This window comes from Artibeus jamaicensis, unplaced genomic scaffold (assembly GCF_021234435.1).
Source record: "Artibeus jamaicensis isolate MK-2021 breed Jamaican fruit bat unplaced genomic scaffold, CSHL_Jam_final contig_475, whole genome shotgun sequence".
Lineage (NCBI taxonomy): Eukaryota > Metazoa > Chordata > Mammalia > Chiroptera > Phyllostomidae > Artibeus > Artibeus jamaicensis.
The window spans coordinates 2243379-2266568 of record NW_026521852.1 but is presented as its reverse complement, the minus strand read 5'-3'; the positions used below and the strand labels follow the sequence as shown (position 1 = coordinate 2266568).

At 41.3% G+C, this 23190-nt stretch overlaps 1 protein-coding gene across 9 annotated transcripts in view; it reads left to right on the top strand.

The window, feature by feature from the left end:
• The window catches only part of SRGAP2 (SLIT-ROBO Rho GTPase activating protein 2), a 252003-nt gene that overhangs the window by 69430 nt on the left and 159383 nt on the right, over window positions 1-23190 (top strand). For all 9 annotated transcript variants that reach the window (XM_037155440.2, XM_037155438.2, XM_037155443.2 and 6 more), the window contains exon 3: window positions 20473-20665. In XM_037155440.2, the coding sequence (XP_037011335.1) occupies window positions 20473-20665 (193 nt within the window). The remainder of the gene's footprint in view (window positions 1-20472; window positions 20666-23190) is intronic.

Below are 23190 nucleotides of genomic sequence, written 5' to 3'. Positions count from 1 at the left end.
CCAGAGAGCACCTGGAAACACTTTCCTGTACCACCTGTGTGACGGACTCTTACTTCTGGAAATGGACTTTCTGGCAGCATTTAAGTGAGGAAATAAAAGTGAAAGCACTTTGAAACTCAGCTTGCAGGAAGAGATAGTCAGGCTGCATCAGTGTGTCTTCCTTACCCACTTTATACCAAAAAAGCATAGCGAGGGGATCACTCTGCAGGTATTTCATTAGGGGCATTTCTCTCTTGGCCTCGTTGGATATTGGTCATACAGATATCCCCTGCTTTACAACAATTTGCTTTACACCATATTAGTTTTATGAAAGATTTACACTAGTACCTATTTCACTAACTGAAAGAAATCTGAAGGGCATCTTCCCTTTTACCAAAAAAGGGGGGGTCCAAAAAGTGAAAATAGAGTTCAGTGTTTGTTTTACAGTGGGCCACTATAGAGGCCTCGCCCACTGGTAAGTGAAACTGCACCGCACTACATCTTTACTGCTTTATATAGGCTATGTATTTATAATATTATTCCTGCTTTTGTTGTGTTAGTGTTATTTTACGTTTTATGTCACTTGGTCTGACTTGGCAGGTTATTTTGGGGGTCTGGGAATGCTCAAAAATTTTCCCATGTTAATTAATGACAATTAGCTTCTTCTTTTTACACCATTTCAGTTTACAGAAGGCTTCAGTAGGAACACTGTTTTCAGATAGCAGGGGAAACCTGGTTTTTGGTCCAGTCTAGTCCTGATCTCTAACCAAGGCTCTGTGTTTCTTTGTGGTAAGAAGTTCAGTGGTGGTGTGGTTTTTTGTGGGGGGATGTAGAATGGTTTATTCCAAATAAGAATTTGATCTTGTATACCTGGTTTTCTATTAGTTTGGTATTTAAGAGCTGTTATATTACTGCCCAAAGTCTCCAAACTAATTTTTTTAACTTCATTTTGTTTTTTATTGAATTTTTTGTAATGACATTAGAAACCATGCATAATTTTTAAATAGTTTAAAAATGTTTATTATTATTGATTTTAGAGAGAGAGAGAGAGGAAGAGGGAAAGGGAAGGAGGAGGAGAGAGAGAGAGAGAAACATAGCAGTTTGTTATTCCACTAATTTATGCATTCATTTGTTGATTCTTGTATGTGCCCTGACCGAAGATTGAACCTGCAACCTTGGAGTATTGGGAAGATGCTCTAACCAACTCATCTACCTGGTCAAGGCAGAAAACCCATATAATTTTATTACTCAGAATAATCTTGAAAACACTGACCAAGAGCCCAGTTCATAGACTGGTGTTTTCAGACTAGAGATTGTGACCCCTTTGTTGAGCAAGTTGTGGAACTAATTTAGTTGACCACTGACTAGCTTTTTGAAAAGATAAGTAGAAAAGGATAAAAACAAAAGAGAATATCAATGTGAATTGAATGTAGAAAAGCTAATTGTTGTTACATCAAACTTTTTTTAGGGGGGTGTGTGTGTACTGAGTCACACTGTCATTATGGGTCATGATCAGAAAAAGTCAAACACTGTCTCAGACTGCCCAAAGCTATGTTTGCTTATGGTGGGACTGATGAGGATAGAGGGGGAGAAGTCAGTGTTTCAGAAGGTTACATGTCCATGAAATAAAAGAAATTTGAAAAGAAGTTTTTAGTTAGAAAAACAACCTGTATTGGGTTTGTTGCTCTTCTATGAAGGTAGAATGTGCCAGAACATAAGCCCTTTAGGTCAACAGGAACTAAGCTTGTTGTTTCTCTCTGCACAAAGAATTGTGCAATTTCCAGTGGGAACTCCCCTCTGGAGGTGGAGAGGGAAGGGGAAGGAAGAGTGGAGAAAGGCAGTTTAGGCAGAAATCTTCATTGTGAGTCTAGCTGACCAAGGCTCTGCACGTAGTTAACTCCGAGGCTTTGTTGGAATCTGCCGAAGGTCCTTGTTGGACTGGGAAAGCACAACTCACTTTCATGTATTTCAGTTCAACATTTATGCCAGCTCTGTGCTAGGTGCTGGGGTATAACAAAGAATAAGATATGGACTTGCGGCACTCCTAGCCTGGCAGGGAAGACAAATGTGAATTGCTAATTACCGGATACTGTGCTGACGTGTCATAATAGAGAGTATATATAAATTGCTTCAGAACAGAGCCTATGAATTAGAGGAATTGTGTTCTCAGCTTTTCATTCTGAGAAATGTGCCATTTAATAATAAATAACTAGAATAAGGGTTTCTTTTCTGAAAGTTGGAGAAGTTATTCCATTGGCAAGGCTACTTACTGTGTTATTTCATTTCTTTTACTTTACATATATTTTAATGTTTTCAGAAATATTAAAAAAAATAAATTTAGACATAATTTCTGCCCAGAAGTCTGGAGACACATAAAATAACTTAAAACTATTTTCTGTAATGTCCTTTAAAACCAACAAAACAATAGGAAATTGAGTTCTCTTCTCTGACAGAAATCAGTAATAACTTTTGGAGAGATGTAAAATCATGATGAATTCTACAACAGAAATATCACTGCAGGTGTGTTCCGGATCTAGAATGTGTGTCTCCCAAATCCAGGCTAATTTATATTCTGTCAGCTGCATTTGGCCTAAGCCTGTCCCATGACCATGGAACAAGATTGACTTAAGAGCTGAGTTTAATGTCTTTTGTTTAGTTTTTATTTTATTTAGGCAAGTACCTTTTATTGTCAGCTGACTTTGCTGTGAATTTTGTTCCTGCTATAAAATTTTGAATACACCCATCTGTGGATTTGAACAGTAGGATGTTTTTTCAGAGGAGTAAAATGGGCAGGCAGCCTTATAACTGTAGACATACTGTACATTATGAAGCATTTACTTCTTGTCTCTGGGATGAGTAAAAGCAGCTGGCAAAATCCTTTCTACTTACTTATATTGAGACATGGCCTTCAAATGGCATGAGGTGGGTAGGCAAAGGATAAATACTTATATTTTTTTGGATGAGGAAAGTGAAGCCCGGAAAGCCCAGAGACCCAAATCTTCTGACTTGTGCAGATGGCCTGCTGTGTGGGGGTGAGGAGGCAGACTAGTGTTTAGAAGCCCCAGGTGTTTTTGTGTTTTTTGGAGGGGTGGGTGTTTGCATTTTATTTTATTTGGAAAATTCAGGTTGAGAGTCATTATAAAAAGAATCTTGAAAACCTTGAACCCTCTAAAAATAAAAAGGCTCATTTGTTTTCTATAATATTTTGGCTGTCATTGAAGAACACTTATGTCATTAAACACACTGTAGTTTGCTTATCTAATTTCTATTCCATGTTCACATTAGCGGCCTCCTGTTGCTCTTCAGAAAAATTCCATTCTTCTTCAGACTATTTGCAATACTCTCCAGGACTTGACCCCTGCTTCTCTTTTTAATCAGTCTCATCTTTTCTCACCCTCCCACTTGAGCTCTACACTCCAGCTACTATGAATTTCTTAAATTGTTTCAATTCCTTGCATGATGCTTCCTTTCTCTTGCCTCTGGGCCTTTGAACATGTTCTTCCCTCTAGACTGGGCATGTTTCCTGCTGCTCTGGGTCACCCCAGTCTTCCAGGTCTTCTGTTAGCCTGTTGCTGGGTCCTAGACGAGCTTAGACATGTCTGCTGTACGTTCCTACAGCAGCCGCTTTTCCCCCTCATACTGGGCTCATCACAATTACAGTTACATTTCATAAAAGCCTATCTTTTCTGGTAGACTGGCTTCCTTTGGAAGGCAGGCCCAAGGTCAAGAGAAAGGAGATTGTTTAAAATTATTGAGTCTGACTATTAGACTGGCACTTTGCAACATTTTAAAATTTATGAACTCCATTCACAGCAGTATAATTTTGTGAACCCCTCAAGAATTTAAAAAACAAATCACTTTGATAAAATATGATAAAGAAGGGAATTTAGGAAAAACATTTTCTTTTACACAACATTATTAAAATTATACTGCTTATTTTAATGTGAACTTAAAAGTTTAATAGTCTCCATTATATAAAGATATTTTTCTCATTTAATAAGTGATGTACACTATTCAATTTATTTAAATTAATTTTTAAGAGAGTGTGATTTGTTTAAATAAATTTAATAAAGTACTCTGCTTAGGTTGGGATCAAATGTGCATTCATATGTACTTGGAAAGCCCTGGAAGGCCCGTGTGAACTGCTGGGGATTCTGCTACTGGGTCTGCAGCCTTAGAAGAATAAGTGGAAGTGTTAGGAGACCAGGTTTTGAACCCTGCCCAGGGATGGATAACTTCTACAGGAAGCCCTACAATGCCAGGTTTTTAGTCCACATTACCAGAATGGACAGGTTATTGCTGCTTCCTTCCTTGACATGAAAAGAGCAGAAAATGCAGGTGACATTGGTGATAAAAAAAAAAAGAGATACCGAAATCATGACCTAGCTCTGTGTGCCTCTCATGTCTTTTTTATCCCTTGGGCCTTACTCATCAGTGACAATGGGATGGACTTGTGCTCTCCACTTTTCCCAGGACCTCTTGGAGGTGGAAGAAGGTCACACTGTTTGCTACTGGCACTGCTGGGTGTTGTTGTGGTTGGTTGGAAGTACAGGTGGTATGTGTGTCACTGGGGCTCTCAGGGACTCTTTTTGATCTTCTCACTGGTATCTGGGACTCTCTGACCCTGGTTATTACACGTTCAGAAAGCATCAGTTTATTTCAAAGTGATACTCTTACTTTTTTTTATGTAAGCATTACCAAAAACCATTACACCTTTTCATTTGAAGGATGCTAACAGACTTGGGCATCTGGATTGGGGCAGCAATATCAGGAAAAAATATTACAGTGGGAAGTGATTTTTAAGAAAACCTTGCCAATTTTTGTTCTCAATCTGGAGCCTTTTCTTCACTCTCTTTAGTCAGCTCTGGGCAGTTGAAACTTGTTCTGGTAAAGTTTCCTCCTAAAAAGCTTTTGTTAATTATGAAAAAATGCCCTATGGGCATTACACTGTAAACTCCTTTGTGGCTCTTATAAATAATGGGGCAAAAACTACTGTCCAACACAGCAGAGCTGATTAGATAATGCATCTCTCTTTTGATTTTTGGTTGGTTTTCTGTTTTAATTTTTGAAGGAATAGCTATTGCTTTCTTTAAAAAAAGGAAATGCTTATTGTACAAAATCTAAGCAAAACTGAAAAGTACAAAGAAGTCAGCAATAAATTGTTCTAGCTCCCATTACACCCAGAAAAGCTAGTCATTCATTTGTTCATTCATTCATTCATTCATTCAATGAGTGTTCAGTGAGTGCTTACTATGTGTTAGGCACTATGGCACCAGGGATCAGCAGTGACAGTCCCTGCTGTTATGAGGCTTATGTTCTGGTGGGACGAGGAAATGATAAACAAATACCTGAATAGATCTCTTAAGTGTCATGAAGAAAAATAAAATGAGGTAAGGGTATAGAGGGTGTCGGGGCCTCTATCAGATGGAGTGACCAGAAAGGCTGCTTTGAGAAGGCAGCATTTGGGCAGAGAAATGAGTGAAGGAGTTAACCATGTGAAAGTAGGGGGAGGCATGTGCAAAGGCCCAAGGTGGGGCTATGCTTTTGGTATGTTTTGTGAACAGAAGCCAATGTGGCTAGAGAGCAGAGAGACTGAAGAGATAGCCAGGACTAGCCCATGTAAGGCTTTAGAAAGCCTTCAGCTTTTCTCCATTAGGAAGAAAAAGTTATAGGGTGATGAGCAGGGAATCTGGGGTGTCCAACCTTTTGCTGTCTCTGGACCCTACTGGAAGAAGAAGAATTAGTTGTCTTGGGTCACACACTAAACACTGCAACACGTATCAAAAAAAACCAAACAAACCTGTCAAATGTTTTAAGTAAATTTTAATTTACAGTTTTGTGTTGGGCTGCGTTCATAGCCATCCTGAACTGCATGCGACCTGCAGGCCGAAGGTTGGACACCTCTGGTAGAGTACAGGGGACCAAGGGTGGTAGCAGCAGGACCAGTTAGGAGGTTACCACAGGAATTCAGAACAGAATGATGCTGCGTTGGACTGTCAGGAATGGTGTAGGGAATAAGAAGTGGTTGAATTCTGGACACATTTTGAAGGTAGAGCTAGCAGGATTTGCTCATGAATTGGATTGGGACATGAGAGAGAGAGAGAGAGAGAGAGAGAAGGGAAGAGGAGGGGAGGGGAAGGAAAGAAGGAAGGTCAGAAGGAAGGAGTCAATAATGCCCTTTTTGACCCAGAAGGGAATGGTGGTGCTATTACTGAAGTAGGGAACATGGGAAAGGGTGGGTTTCAAGAGCTCAGGTTTGAGCATGTTAAATCCTAAGTACCTACCAGCTGTTCAAGAGTAAGTGTTAAGCTAGTTATAGGAGGCAGGATTTAGGGAGAGGTGTAGACTGGAGATCCAGCTTTGGGAAGTACCAGGCACAGAACTGGAAAGTGAGGGACTACTGAACTTCAGATCAATGTTTCTCCATCACAAAAGATTATAGTTCCTGTAAGTTCTAATGCTAAGAAAATCTTTAGGAGGCTGAAGTCATTATTAGTATTTTTAACTATATTTATAGCTAAATCTTCACTTTCAGGCAGATTGGCTGATTCTTGGCCTGGAAAGTATAGGTGATTCATCTTCTTATATTTCCTTGTACCTCTCTTCCCCATCTCCCAAGTTTTTCAGCTTTCTGCATTTTTCCGTGGCAGGGTTTCTAACGTTTGCATTTTGACCTTCATATTCCCATTTTTTAATGTATCTACTGGGTGCAGGATTTCTATTTCTCAGAAGGGGTTTGTGGGTGCTCTCAAGGTTGAGATCTCCAAGTCTAGAGTGTGCCTGAGCCCATTTCCCACTTTTTCCCACTTGCCTCAGCTTGGATAACAGTGGCTCTCCCTCACAGTTTTCTCAGATATGGCTGTATTATTTTCAGGCCTCAAATGTTGTGGTGGAGAAATCTGAGCCCACCACCACAGCTCTTCTTTGTTAGAAGAGCTGCTTTTTCTCTGTTGCTTCTTAAATAATTCTTTCTTCATCCTTGAAGTTCAAATATTTAAACATCATATATCTTTAAAAAATTTTTTAAATCCTTACCTGAGGACATTTTCTCATTGCTTTTAGAGGGAGAGGAAGGGAGAGAGAGTGACATCAATGTGCAAGGGAAACATCAATTAGTTGCCTCCTCTGTGCATCTGGACCAGGGATCATACATGCTTGGACCATCGATTGAATCTGCAACCTGTATGTGCCCTGACTGGCACATATCTGCAAACCTTCAGTTGTGGGACAGTGATTTAAGCAACTGGCTACACCGGCCAGGGCAAAACATCATACATATATCATGATGTTTATAGTTTTAAATACATTTTCTAGTATATAGTATGCCTTTTCTACCTGTGAATTTAGTCCTTTTTTCATTTTAAGAAAACTGCCTCGTATTATATATATATCTTTGGATATTTTTCTGCTCCTTTTGTCTTCTTTTGTGTTTCCTGTGACTCTCTTAAGCCGTTTTTAAACATGCTTTTGATTAGATTATAAACCTTTACTTGTGAAAAATTTCAAACCTGTGCAAAGCAGAGAGAAAAATGTTATGAACCCCCATGTACCCTTCACCACTTTCGATAATCCTCAGCTCATTGCCAGTCTCATTGCTGTGCCTGCCACTCACTCCCACCTCTGTCCATTACTTTGAAGCAAATAGCAGACATTATTATCCTTGAATATTTCAGTATTTATCTCCAAGAGATTAAGAACTCTTTTAAGAAACACATAACTATTAATAAGGTTTACCTATTTTGTGTATGTATAACCAGTTTATTAAATACATCATAACATTGTTTTGTTGTGTTAGATCAGCAGCTTTTTTGCTTCAGATCCACAATTGGCGACTACATTTGCTCAGCATCAGGACAGGCCAAGGAACTCTCCCTGGTGCAGAATGGTAGCGTGTTGGATTGGGCAACTGGAACAGGAGCTGCATGGACAGGAAGTGCCCACTGGTTCCTTGGTGTTCTCTGAATTTCTAGTGTTCACGTGAACCATGGAGGGGATGGGAGGAGGACCCAGAATATACAGTTTCTTTTCCAGCAAGAAGTGAAACTTAGGCCCGTTTCGATTTAATAATAACTATGAAGAAGGAGTTGAGTGCTTTAAAGATTCTATGTTCTAGTTCTGCTTTTGGTGGTCATGTTTATCCAAGAGCTTTTTAATCTATAAGACCTTCTACTAGTGGGCCACAACCAGCATTTAGAAAGATGTAGAAAATATCAAAGTTTGTAGCATGTTCTAAGGATATGTATTGTTTCATGAAACTTGTTGTGTGTGTGTGCTTGTAAAATTCGGAAGCCAGTCAGTCATCTCTTCTCTGTGATGCCTTTCACTTCTTATACCTTCTTATCCAGACAGTTAAAGGATCAAAGAGCTTATGAGAGATATTTTATTTATATATTTAACAATAATGTATACAGTGCTTACAATGTACCAGAAACTGTTCTAGTTACTTTATGAGTATTAACTCATAAAAATACTATAAGGTAAGCACTGTTATTATTGAACTTTTACAGATGGAGACATTGAGGCTCAGAGAGGTTAAGTAACTTGCCCAGGGTTGCACCACTAGTAAGTGGCGGAACTGGCATTTTGAGCCTGGGAAGTCTGGTTCCAGGGTCAGATTTTGCTTTGCTTCCCTTACTCTAGTTGATAGCACCTGTAGGCAGTGGTGTGAACTTTTTGTTGCTATTGCCCTCAAGAAGAAATTATTAAAAAGTATTTTCCCACTAACCCACAACACCTCTATTTAAACATGCAGAGTTAAGACTGTGAGAATGAGGCCTTTCCTTTGATAAGTTGAAGAAATTCAGGGATCCCTTTTGTTAACCAATCAATGTCAGCCTACAAAGTATGAAAGACAAAATGAGTCCTTATCTCAGCCTTAAACAAATGGGTACAGGAGAGTAGTTAAGTACTGATTTTAGAATTAAACACATCTAGTTTCAAGTCCTTTTGTGACCTGTAATTACCTGGGTGACCTCAGGCTCTGAACCTCAGTAGTACCTCTTCTATGAAGTGGGAGAAATCATGGTTGATTCTTAATGGAGAAGGCACCAGACATACAGTAAATACCTTATGTACATTATCTCTTGTACTCTTAATAACAGCCCACTCAAGTGGCTGCGATTTAAAAACCCCATTTTATAGATAATGAAACAGACTTAGAGAGATTGTCTTGTTCAAGGATATACAGCTAGTAGGTAGCAGAGCTAGAATCAAAGCCCAGGTCTTTCTGAAATGCACTTTGTGCTCTTAACCACTCTTTTTTACCGCAGACTTATCCCACTGGGATGTTTTGAGGCTTTAATGACATAATATACCTTTATACTTGAATAATGGCTCGATTTACTATGTGCTTGCCTGGTACATATAATAAATGGTACCTGTGGTTACTCTCGAATATATGGTATGCCTGCCTATACTTTTTGTGGAGACAGTTTACTTTTCCATAGAAAATAAGCTGTCATCAACACAATCAGTTCTTATAACCAACCAACCACTTAACATATATATTGAGTCCTTAAAAAATAATTGGTTAGCTATTCCCAAGGATCTGCTAAGCAGATACTTTCATTGGAATCTGTTTCAGCAAGGAAGGGACTATGGCCCAACATCTAGAGCAGTGTCTGGCACATGGTAAGTGCCTTAGTCTGGGTCCCTTAGAAAATAGGGCCAGAGGCAAAAGCTTACACTTTATTTGGAAGAGCCATCCCAGGGAACCAGGAATGAGGAGAAAAGGGAAGTAAGAAAGGGAGAGCGGGAGAGCAAATGTAAGGGACTCCTTGTAAGCTGGCCACAGCTTCATGAGAGAGGCTTATCATTTGGTCTTGTGGGACATCTTCAGAGAAATTGTGTGAAGCTATTGCATCTCTGAACAGTCAGTCCCCTGGGGGAAGGAGAGAGGTTTCATTCGCCAGCTCCCTCTCTTACTGGTCAAGTGCTGACTTCATTGAGCTTCACTCTTCCCATGCTTGGTTGCATGGCTAGTAGCTGAGCAAGTCCCTCCAAGCTGCATGCCTCAGTGAAAACAGGGAAACCCCAGGGGTGGAACTTGAGAAGCATGCAGCACAGGTACAAGGCAAGATTCCATCAGGCTGGCCCACCAGCAGCGTGAAGGACCATGAGCAGCCATTTCAACTGGAGCGGTACAAGCTGTTCCATCCAAGCAGCCAGCAAGGCGGTTGTGTTCACCTTGGGTGATGGATGAACTAGATCCAGCATAGCAAGCTTTCAATAATGATAAACTCTGAATTGCCAAAGTTAAACTCTTGGCCCTGCTATCTTATTTAAGTGATTTGCAGTTATTGACAATTTTGTTTCATTTGTTCATCCTTGGTCTACTTTCCTATCTCCTCTTTGTTTGCTTTCTACCTAAATGGGAATGTTCGCAGGCCTAGGCCTACTTCTCTTTCATTCTACATGCTTTCTGTGGGTAGCTGTATTCACTTTTGTGGTAACTTCATACTCCCATCTACTGGCCGACGGCTCCTAAATGTCTGTTTCCAGAGTTGATCTCTCCTGAGAACTTTAGACTGGAGAGTAAGACTGCCTTTTTAAAAAAATATAATTTATTAATTATGCCATTACAGTTGTTCCATTTCCCCCCTTCATTCCCCTTCACCCTGCACACCCCTCCCCCACCATTCCCCCCCTTTAGTTTATGAACACATGTCTCAAGTTCTTTAGATTCTATATTTCCCATACTATTCTTGCCCTCCCCCTATTTTCTACCTACCATCTATGCTACTTATTTTCTGTACCTTCTCCCCCCTTCTCCTTCTCCCACTCCCCTGTTGCTAACCCTCCATGTGATCTCCATTTCTATGGTTCTGCTCCTGATCTAGCTGTCCTCTTAGTTTGCTTTTGTTTTAGGTGTGGTTCTTAAGAACTGTGAATTTACTGTCCTTTCACTGTTCATCTTTCTTATCTTCTTTTTCTTAGGTTAGTCCCTTTAACATTTCATATAATAAAGGCTTGGAGATGATGAACTCCTTGAATTTGATCTTATCTGAGAAGCACTTTACCATATACAGCGTCACAAACCAGCGACCTGGGTGGCCCCGCCCTGGTGAACAACTAAGGTTCCGCTCCTCATACGTAACAGGCAGGAACAAATCAAGACTGCCTTTTCCAACTGGAAGTTCCACAGGCATTTCAAAGGCCAAGTGAATCTCTTGATCTTCCAGAATCATATTTGTTTGTCCCTCTACCCTAGAATAGGTGCTTGGTCCCTGCTGTTGAACTAAATCTGAAACAATTGTGCCAGTACTGTATGCCAAAGCTGGATCTTGCACAAAATAAAGTAAACCTACAGAGCCAGCTTTCCAGGAATTTAGGGTCTGGATTTTAATAATAATCTGGTTTATTTTCTCTTTGATTGTGCTGGGTTTTTGAGCAAAATACAGTTTGTTGCTGTCTATTACTCTAGTGGACAGGTTGAGATTGATGTTTGGTCTTTCTAGGAATTGATTGGTAGGGAAATTCCTTGGGTTTTGACTCTACTCGTGCTGTCCTCCCTTTCTAGACTGTTAACCTTGCTTCGCCCACAGTTTACAGATCCCTTTGGAACTATTTGTGTCTGATCTACTTGTGGAGTATGCAGGCCCTTTCTTGCTTTTCCACTCCTGCCCCTCTGTACTCTTCTGAGTTAACCTTCAAGTCACAGTGCTCTACTCACATCCTCCTAATCTTGATCTGCCCACATCTGCCTCTTTACCTTTGCTCTAGTGACCACAACCCTCCTCCTCTGTCACCGTTAACATCTCTTTAAATCCTCCCCAGCTCAGGACCTCAAGACTAACTCAGGCCCACACTGGTTTATACTGATCTCCTCCTCTCTGAACATGATCTGGGACTGCTATTTTGAGTTAGCGCACACAGTCTTATATTGTTGAATATTTGTGCATTTAGTCCCCCCTTTTTCTAATTGGATTATAAGGTCTTTGAGAGAAAGACAGTGTCTTACATTTTTCTTGCGTGTTCAGTGGTTCATCACTCAGATCTTTGTAGAGATGTAGAGATGGCATAAAATGAATGCAGTTTTTGCTGGATTTGTTGGTTAATTGTTGTCCTTGGGTGCTGACTTCCACTTTGCCTCTGGCAATGAATCAGGGGCATCAGACTGGGTGACATTTCCCAGAGGAGCTATTGGTCATCTCATTTCAAATCTTTAGTTTGTAGTATAAGTTAATTCTAGACTTTGGACCTTGGAAATTCTGTTTCTTAAACATTTCAGGCTAGGCCTAGGAGCCAAAATTACTACTTTGGCATTTGATGTGGCAGCTTGTTCATTTGGGAGCCTTTTTTCTTTGACTTTTTATTGAGTAACTTAAAAAAGCCAAGGCAGCTTGCCAGAGCAATTGTGATTATTTAAACTTCATTGAGATATCCCCCTTTACACCCTCCCACCTCATCGGCTTTATAAGGTTGCTTTCTGTAGCTTTATTTGGGAGCTTGAAAGTTAATGGATGACTGGGCTTCCTTTTGAAACTCTTGGGGTCATTTTTTCTCCTCTTCTTTTCCACTGGCTAGTTTCTCTTAGTGCCCAAAGCAGCATGCACTGTTTTTGGGTAATGTGAAGCTATTGCAAGGGGAGGAGAGGTTCTTTCTTTCATAACTTTGGAACAATCTGCTGCACAGGTCAGACAGTTTTGAAGATGCCAAACTTAAAGTTCAACAGACAGAACTGTAGTCTAAAGGAAAGTGAGGGAGTCCCGGACTCCAGTTGACTACCCCTCCTTCCTCCCACCAAGATAGCTGTCTCACGTTTGAACCCAAGGATCTCTCTTACATGTTCAGTTTGATTACCACTGGATAGGGAGAGATAGTTTGGAATCAGTAGCTTTAGGATCACTGGCTTGGGAGTCTGTATTATTACTAATAATTAGTGTTAGTACATGCTGGGATTTTCTACTTATGGAAATCTACCCACTTGACCTCTGGGTCATTCAGCCTGATTGCTCATTAACGCGGACTCCATCTCTTAATTTTAGAAGGCCCAGGAATCCATCCAGCAGACTGTTCCATTCTGATCTTCCTTCATCTCCGTTTTCATTATGGCATAGACTTTCACCACCTCCATTCTGACTGCTTGAAATTGAAATACTGCGTTAGCCTTTGGAGTTGTTCCTGCCTATAACCCATATCTCTGACCAAGCCCTGACGTCTTCCTTTGTTAAGGAAGCTAAGCCCCCTTTCTCACTGCCTCACAAAGAGGCTGTGTCCCCAGATTGTCCCCTCTCTTGGCTTGCATTTTATCTTCCTCTGGAATATTGTCTCTTTACCTTTCCGTTTACTGAAATTCTATGCACCCTCAGAACACTAGTTCAGACCTGTTTCCTCCTCCTCCCTCCCTCCTCTCTCTCATCTCCTTTTTTCCTCTAAATTTGAAGGTCTTACTATGCGCCAGGTATTTTTCTAGCTCTCAGGAGTACGTTGGTGAACTGAACAGACAAATTCTGTCTCTCATGGAATTTAGTCTTTCTCAAGAAGCCTTATTTTAGTAAGGTTCCCACTGCTCTTCCTGACTTTACAACACTTTTACTTGTCGTGTTTTTTCTTAATTTTATGTACTTACAGTACACAATAAAAAGCTATATAATACAGAATTAAATATCTAGTTTAATTATATAATATATAAATGCAGATATTTTAAAGATTTTATTTATTTATTTTAAACAGAGGGGAAGGGAGGGAGAAAGAAGGGGAGAGAAATATCAGTGTGTGGTTGCCTCTCATGTGCCCTCCACTGGGGACCTGGCCTGCAACCCAGGCATGTGCCCTGACTGGGAATCAAACTAGCGACTTTGGTTCCCAGGCTGGTGCTCAATCCGCTGAGTCACACCAGGCAAGTAAATACAGATTTTTAAAAATACATATTTTGATCACATCTTTACAACTGGATTGTAAGTTGCTTGAGAACAGGGACCTTTCTGTTTCTGAAAACTTAAGAATCTCTCAGTATCCATTAGGTCTCCTTTGTTTTCAAGGGACCAAAAGCCCTGTGCAATCTATTTTAAGCAAAAAGTGAATGAGGTGGCTTCTGTGACTAAAAGGACCAAAGATATGATTGGTATCTGGCTATGACTTGATTTAGGAGCTCGATTTTCATTTTTCCATTTCTCAGCTCTGCTTCCTCAGCTCAGCTCTGTTCTCGAACAGGCTTGCCATTGATGGTGGCAAGATGGCTGCAGCCGGTTCAGACTCTCATTGTCCCCAGGTCTTGCAACTCCAAACATGGCCTGCAGGTAACTTCCACCATCTTTGGGGAGGGCAGAGGTGGAATCAGCTTTACCAAAAATGTGTGGACTTAAGAGAGGGGAAAGGTATGGATGCAAGGAAGGAAAAACATTAAGTATTTATCACATCCTCACATTCCGGAAGTTTAGTAGCTATTTGTTGGTTGGTTGGATTAACTTGTGCCTATTTTTAATTTGTATTTAATAGGGTAAAGTCAATAGTCACTCTTCAAGGAGGAATATTTGCTGTTTTTTATTTTACTAAAAGTAGCTTGATGGCCTTTTCTTGGAACACTGACTGCTCATGGATTACTAATAATATCAGTCACTGAGAGAGGTGGTATAGAAAGTGGATTGAGGCGGATACATGTCTCCCCTCTGCTCTCACAACACTATGTGCAATGCACACCCCTTCGATTTATGTTATGATTTTATCTTGTTTGTTATAGGTGTTTTTCACTGGTTTCTTCCCTACTGTTCTGGTAAATTTGAGGGAGGACCATTCTCAGAGCTCCTAGAATGTGCTCAAATAAATATTTGCAATAAGAGTAAGTAAGAGAATACACTGGCTTGGAGACCCAGTGATCTGGGTTTCAGGCCTAGATCTACAGCTAAACGGCTGTGTGATCTCTGGCAATTCCTTCTCCTTCTCTGGGCTTTGGTTCTGTGCTCTGTCCAACAGTGATTTTGAAGGGCCCTCCTTTTACTGAGTTTGTAGAAAACCAAACAAGTAGGGCAAAAAGCAAGACTTGGCAGGGCATTCCAGCATTTTGTTTCCTGGGGAACAGTTTTGGGAGGGCTGATTACCCTTGTGATAAGAGGTCTTGGTAAGAGAGATGGAGGGCAGAACCTGATGAAAGCCTCAATTGTCTTCTTATATAACACTTGCTGGAAAGGTACTAGGAATTAATATTCTTCAGATGGCTGAGGTGACATCATGTGTTTGTGAAAGGGCTAAAAGCAGGTGAGGCAGATTTTGTGGAAAAAGACTGGCAGTCAGGCCGGTTCCCAGTGGGGAACCTGGGCTGATCTCATGTTCCGCCAGCTCTGAACAGAACCTGTGGGAGTCGCAGCTCCTTTCTCCCAGGTGCCAGCGCTTCAAGGATGAGGGAAGGACATACCTGTATTACTCTCCAAAGATTACATCTTTCTGTGGCCTGCCCTCCCATCCCCACTTTCCCTTTGACAATGTGGGATTCATAAGAGGGGGTTCTGTGTGACTCAGAGAGAATTCCTGAAGGGGAATGAATTTTGAGAGAGGAAAAGAATGGGGCTAATATCTCTGGATTGAAAGCTATAGACTAAACAAAGTCCTTTTGTACTCTGCTGACTGGTGAATTCCTTGGGTGTTCTCTGAAGTGAGGACATTGTTCAGAGGATTGTGTCACCTGCATTGCCAGGTGTTTTATAATTTAGTGTCTACATGATTGTTGGTGTGGCAGGTCCCTGACTGCTTTTGTTAAGTGATCAGTGTCTTATTAGGGCTTGTTTTCCTTCCGTTTCATCCTTCACGTGACCCATCAGCATCTCTAAAGTGAAAATGAACCTCCTTCTAACTCCAAGGACAGAAGTAGTGAGGATTTGAGTTGTGTGCAAGCATGGCCAAGGAATCAGCAAACCCGGGGGAACTTTGCTGGATATGTCTGCTGATCCTGGGTTTGAACTCTTGCATCCCAACATTCCTTGCCAGGTTTTGATCTGAAATGATGGAATGGTAATCCACCGGTGGATTTCAATGTCATGGCCAAGCTCGCTGTCCAGAGAGCCAGCTTCCAATATTTAAGAATATTCAGTGCAGAACTGAGAGTCAGCCCATATAAATGGAGAAATGGAAACCAGGAATTCCTCTCATTCGGCGCCTGTTTCCTGGCTGTTCTCCCCTCAGCTAGAAGGGTGATGCTCAACACGACGTGCTCTTCGGTTTGGTTGTGTTTTTAGGGAGCTACATATAAGTCACATATCATAAAATTCACCCTTTTAAATTGTAAAATTTAGTGTTTTTTTAAAAAGTATATTCAGAAAGTTGGTGTAACCATCACCACTATCTAACTCCAGAACAGTGTAATTAAGTTTTGACTTGAGTCTTAGATGAAATATCAACCAAAGGTCAATTCTGAAACTCAGAAAACTTGTTCTAAGACTTTGGTTCCTTTTGCAAGGGAAGCTGCAGTTTTTTGTTCAAGTGTAATTTTTTAAAGTTTTATGGAAAAAATGGGACATTGAATTTTTATTAGGTTTGTTGCTTGATTTCTTTTGTCTGCTACTGGTGATTTATAAATATATGGTCTTCAGGTTGGAACTTACTACCATGGCTACATTATAATAAAGAATGTTCAGAACAAAAGCAATAAGACTGTTTTGCTTTCTTTTCCTTTTTTTATCAAGCCATGTTCATTAGGGCAGGGCTGGGCCTGTTTTGTTCTCCATCACTAGCACAGGGTCTGCCATACAGTAGGGGCTCAGCAAAGATTTACTGAATGAATGGGCTGTGTTAGATGCCCAGGGGAGGTCATTTTTGGCATGTATCACCCCAAGTAGTTCATAGTGACCTTTGTACTTTGGCTTTGTGGATGTTCATGGCATTCATCCATATCCCTGAGATAACAGCTGCTTTTAGAAAGTGGGACCTTGACTTCTTCCCATGTGGTTCTGGGACTGACAGGGACCCCATCACTCCCAGCTCCCAGGAACTTTCATCCAGCTGTTACTGGATTTGTAAAGTCTTCTTAAGTTGTTATGGTGAAGCAGAGTGTGCGTGGTGTGACTATGCATGTCTTTGAGCACACACACGTGTGTGTGCATACTTGCCTGAGCACACAATAGAATTGTGAGGAATTCCTTCATGTTTTTATAAATCACCCCTTTCTTCTTTCTGCCCTTGTAGTTTGTGGGTAGGTCAGGGTGCAGAGGAGCCTCCAGTTTGGGCACATGGCCCAGGCGTGCTGGCATCCAGTAGCCTATTGTTTCCTGCCCCTTATGTGCATGGGCAGAGGTCTGGGGCTGGCACAGCTGCCTTCTTGGGGCCTATTGTTTGTCTTTCAGCTGCAGCAAAAACCTGAAGCAGCACATTTTACCGTGGACAGAGCAGCCATTCTGTCTTAGGGCTGCAGGCCTGGAGATGGGGTTGGTTGTAGTCTCCCTTAAACGTCTGGGTGGATGCCCTGAGGATGGAAGCCAGGGAGGTTTCTCCCTCCTGGCAGGTTGCAGGGGAAGATTGCCAAATCACAAATCAACTCCAGTGGCAGGTAGTATCTATTAGCACAGACTCACTTTTCCTGGATCAGGGGTGGGAATATCACTTTCTCACTTTCTCTGCCCTCCGGGCTTTCTGGCAGACCTCGGGGTGTGCTCACAGGACTAGACAAGCATTTCCTCCAAAGCTGTCCCGTTGTAGAGTAGATCTCGGAAGCAGGGAAGGGATCCATCCCTGTTGTGGACTGGCCAAAATGTGGGCTAGTTAGTGAGTCAGTGCACTAGTGCTTGGTTTCCTCTGTGGGCCTGAATCACTCACCCCTTAGCTGAAAGGTGGAGAAGTGAACGTTTCAGGGCTGGGAGCTATAGAAACTGATTTTTGCAGAAATACTTTCACAGACTCCAGACTTGTGTTCTATGCCTCTTGTTGCCCCACTATCAACCTCTTTGACAAAGCAGACAAACCTTAATTTAGCTTTAGCCCCATTTGTACCTAATTGTATGACTTTTTTGTAAATTACTTAACTAGTCTAACTTCAGTTTTCTCATCTCTGCAATCTGGGTAACTGGAGACTTAGAGACTAGTTGTGAAGGTTAAATGAGGTAATGTATATAAAGGGTGTTCAAGTGAACACATGTTGCCTTTCCTTCAGGGCCTGGAAGGGCCTGATGGAACACTTTGGCTTTCATCCCTGCAATGTCCCCTTCTCCATCTTTTTCCAGCTGAGGGGTGATGTAGGCCCTTAGAGTTAGTTTGGACTAGAGCCCTGACTCACTAACTAGCCCATGTTTCAACTAGGATCACTTTGTATTGTGCTGCCCCCTCATTGAGGCACCTGAGAAAGGGTGGAATGCCATATTGGTTGGATATGCCTGGGGGCCTCTTAATTCACGTATCTTAGAGGTCTCCTCTGAAGTGCGTGTTTCTTGGATAGGACAGCTTTGAAGTGTTGTACCTCTGGAACTTCATGGGTATCAACGGAATTTGCTTAGCCCCCTCTTTTTGATAGAGGGTGGGCATCATCCATTTTACCATGATCCTTTCTGCTTCTTTGGTTAGTGATATTGAGGCAAAGTCTCAAATAAATTACAGGTCACTCAGAGAGGGCTGATAGCCCCAACACCCATCCACATCCTCTTCTACTTCTGTTATGGGTACCTTTTCACTGAAAAAGCCCTGATTCTTATCGAGTGGACTAGTTGTAAGTAATATCAATGAATGTCCTCTCCACCCACAGTCTGCCCACCCAGTGGGTACCACTGCCAGCTACGACCTCTATCTGTCAATAGATGGAAGGGGCACAGATGCCTCCAGGAACAGTCTTGGTAAAGGCTGTTGCCTTTAAGAGGCCCAGAAATTCCCAGGCAAAAACCATATGCCTGACATGCCCTCTGCAGATCTTCCTCCCAACACCCTTGTAATCAGACTCCCAGAAAAACACAGAACAAGAGAGCTTTGATGAGTGATGAGGTAGGCGGCTTTTCTGCACAGCCTTCTGTCTGCTAGAAACAATCCTGTGGTGCTCAGTTTCAGTTCAGGTGAGGTTACTGCAGACCTGGTTGGCATTGGTGGTTGGCAAGGGGCAGATGTGGGGACAAAGAGGGTGAGAATGGAACTTATAGGTCAACTGAGATCACCCATAAATGGTCAGATACTTGTGCTACATCCTGGTATCTGTGAAAACAGTTTAAAAAATGACGATGGGGATAGATTATGGACCCCTGTCTACTTTGGGGAACGCTAAGTGTGCCATTGCCCATCCTTCATTGCTTCATAAAAGGAGTGCTTGGCATATTTTTCAACATTATAGCCCTGATCCTGAATTTGCCTGTTTATCCACAGCTCAGATGAAAACTGTAGATTTCCCTGTCCTGTGCATTAAACAGCACTGATAGAAAGCATTGTTACACCTCTGCTATCTGGGAATGGATTTGTAGCATGCATAGGAAAAGCATAATAATATAGGTGCTCTTTTTTTCTTGGGATTAGAGTCACTGTCACATCCTAATGCATTCAGCTGAGCAGGCTTGGAGGGGGAAGGGATGACAGAAATGGCTCCATTGTGACTCAGATGGTGATTGTAACATAACTTCAGCAGGATACACACTGCAGGCCTTCTCTGAGCTGACAAGCAGTCTGGCTTTGACAGCGCTTCCTGTGGGTGCCAGGTCTCCTGTCAGTAACAAATGCAGTATTGCCTTTGAGGCAGATCTGATTGCAGCTGGAGCAACCATTGCTGTAGTTAGGGAGAGGGTGTTTGCTAATCCCGTCTGAGGGCTCTGGCCAGCAGAAATCTGCCAAGCTGGAGCTTAACCAGAAATATTCCTAGTTTTGACAAAGCAGGGGTTCTGAGCTGAATCAGTGGGGATGAAACAACAGAGATATGAGTGATATTTGTTGGTGAAAAAAATCAACTTCTTTAAGGTTGATTTACATTTTATGATATTGGAAACTATGGAATCTGCTTGACAGCGGATGGTTTACTTACCTGGAGGTCCTGGTGCTTGTTTCATTCTGAATGGCCACTATTTGACCTTGGGCAGGGTCCTTTGTACCTCCCTTAAAATATCCTGACCCTAATTCATAAAGATGTGGAAAAGCATTTTGAAATGATGGGCGAAAGTATAAAAAGTAGGAGCCTGGGCTCTAAAGTCAGGCTGCTTGTATTTGTTATGGCTTGACTTCTTTAAGAGTCAGTTTTATCATCTTAAAATGGGGATGAAAGTAATACTTACCCAACAGGATGGTTTGAAGAAAATTCATTATGCTCTTTGCTAGAAGAGAACCCAAATTCTGGCACTGTGCCAGAAATACAGTAAATTGTTCAATAAATAGTAGCTCTAAATATTATTATTTCTAATAAGTATTTTCTCTCAAATGATTCAGCAGCTTTCTGGTTCCAGTGTTTTTTAGTATTCTGGAAAAAGTTGGTGGAGTTTAGGCTTCTCATCATCATCATCATCATCAGAGGCTTTAAGTTCCCCAGAGGACAGGGATCAAGTAAAAGGAAGGAGTAAACATTGGCATGTATTGCTGTCTGTATGACCGGCTTGCCTTTTTTTGTTTTAGAAATCCGCGCTCAGCTCACAGAGCAGATGAAATGCCTGGACCAGCAGTGTGAGCTCCGGGTGCAGCTGTTGCAGGACCTCCAGGACTTCTTCCGAAAGAAGGCTGAGATTGAGATGGACTACTCCCGAAACTTGGAAAAGCTGGCAGAGCGCTTCCTGGCCAAGACGCGCAGCACTAAGGACCAGCAATTCAAGTAGGGACTCCTTGGTTGTCACTTTTAGAGAGACCTTGGGAATGGGGTCTGAGATAGAGGGAGGCAGGGTGTGCCACCTAGATCCAATTGGATTCATGAAGCATGTAACCCCGTGACTTCAAATTGGCTGGAGGTTGAGAGCCCTCAAGGATTTCTCCTTTTCCAGATCAGCTTTACATGCAGTACAACACACTGGAGACATCACGATAGATAATGAGCCCTGCTTGTAATAACAGCAAACACTTTCATAGTTCTTCCTATATTGCAAGTATGGTTTTAAAGGGTTTACATGCATGTTAACTCAATCACCACAACAGCTCTATATGGTGGTTATTGTTATATCCCCAATTTACAGATGAGGAAACTAAGTCATAAAAAGGCTAAGGAACTTGCCCATTGTATACACACACCCCCTACTAGTAAACCGAGCTGGAATTCAAACTCAGGCCATCAGGTTCTAGAGTCTGTATTCTTTTTGTTGTTGTTCAAGTACGGTTTTCTGCCTGCCCCCCACCCCTCCTTACCACTTCAGCCCTCCCCACCTCTTTCCCCTAGAGTCTGTATTCTTATACATTTCACCAAATTAGAACAAATGAATGATGTTGTAGCTATACTTCTATATTGCTGCCTAGATAGTTGCTAAAGTCTTTTTCTTTCACATTCATAGTATTTTATACAATTGACCCCTTCAATTTGTTCTCATTGCCATCGCCCTAGTTTAGATTATCATCTTTGCTGGAACAATTGCAATACTTACTGTATCATCTATAGCAGAGGTTCTCAACCTCAACTGCACATTAGAATTCCCTGGAGAACATTTTAAAATGCTGAAATCTGGGCCCCATTCCAGACCAATTAAATCAGAATCTCTGGGAGTAGGACCTGAGTAACAATATGTTTTAAAAGCTTCCCAGATGATTGTAATGGTCGACCATCATTGAGGACCACAGTCTACAGCTTCTCCCCATTCCAGCCTGGCTGATCCACTTTTATCAGATTTAGTCTTCCTGGAACACACTTCAGGCAGTTTCTCTGTGCAGTGGCTCCCCACTGTCTGCGTATCTATGGTCTTGATACTGAAGGTGTGATCTCCCATTATCAGCATCACCTAGGATGCTGGAAATACAGAATCTCAGGTCCCACTCCTAGATCTACTATGACGAGATCCCCACAAAGGTGGACATTCCTTGGCTTGGTCCTCAAGCCCTTCCACATCTGGCCCAAGTAGCTTTCCAACCTTATTTCCTATTTCCAGTTCACTGTATCTTAACCAGACAGAATGTTGACTCCCAAGGGTCTTTGCTTATCCTGTTATTTGAGCTTATATGCCCATTCTTCATATCTCTGCATATCTAAACCATACCTATGTTTTAAGACCCAACTCGGAAGCAGTCTGTTCTAAGAAACTTTCCTGATTCACCCAGAAGAAAGAATGTTTTCCCTTTTCTGAATTTGTACAGCATTTTATTTGTTCTTTTATTAGGACATTCAGCACTGTCTGCCTTACATTATCTCCTCTCAGTAGATTGGATAAACTTTTTAAATTCATCTTTCAGTCTCCCACAGTGCCTAGCATAACATGAAGTGTATAACAGATTGTCACTATATTGGATGAGTGAATGAATGAATTTAAGAATTAATGCCAAGTATATCTTTCCCTATTTTCTATTTTTGTTTATCACCCTAATAATTGAGGAAACAAGCATCCTTTACAAGCCAGTTCTGAGCAATGATACAGAGGCTCGGATAGAGGAGAATATGGGACATTCTTGGTTTAGCTAGAATGAGAATTTCTGCAAGATGTTTTATCCTCAGAGCCCCTTATCTTTTCCAAGTCCTATTCTCTTTATGATAAGCAATTCTGAGAGAATAAAATGCTATTTTAGTATGTGATAAAGTGATTCAAAGTTGGATTTATTCTGTTAATAATCTCCTACTAAGTTTAAAACATCATTTTAGTTTTACTAGAATTCTCAGCTTAAGGACATATTTACTACAAATTAAGGTCCAGATGTGCCACTCTTTAAATTATCTGAATTGCTCTGATTAAGATCACATACAGAGAATAGAGTGTTTTCTCCAAGGCTGGAAGAATTGATTTTTCTGATAGAGCTGGTACCTGCTACATTTTTCCCCAAACAACCGGTGAGTATTTATAGAGAGCCAGCTATGTGCTTCATATTGTACAGGTTTTAGAAGACACAAGAGTATTTATTGTGTGTATCCAGAGGAGGCCAAATATTGTTCTGGAGAAAAGATGTTTAATACAGGAAGCAATTAAAGGATAAGGCAATAATGATCTCATTGACAGCATTGATTTATGTAGAATATAGATATGAGAAGAGGTCAGAGATAAATCATCAGAGATAGATAAAGGATGTAGAATAGTCAGGAGAATTTTCTAGAAGGAGCAAGTGAGATTTTAGGTTAAGCTTTAAAGATCTGTGTGGTAGAGAACAGTATTACAAGTGAGAGGAAGTCGGGGTAAAGGTACAGGGGCTAGTGAGGAATCCAGCTTCATGAAA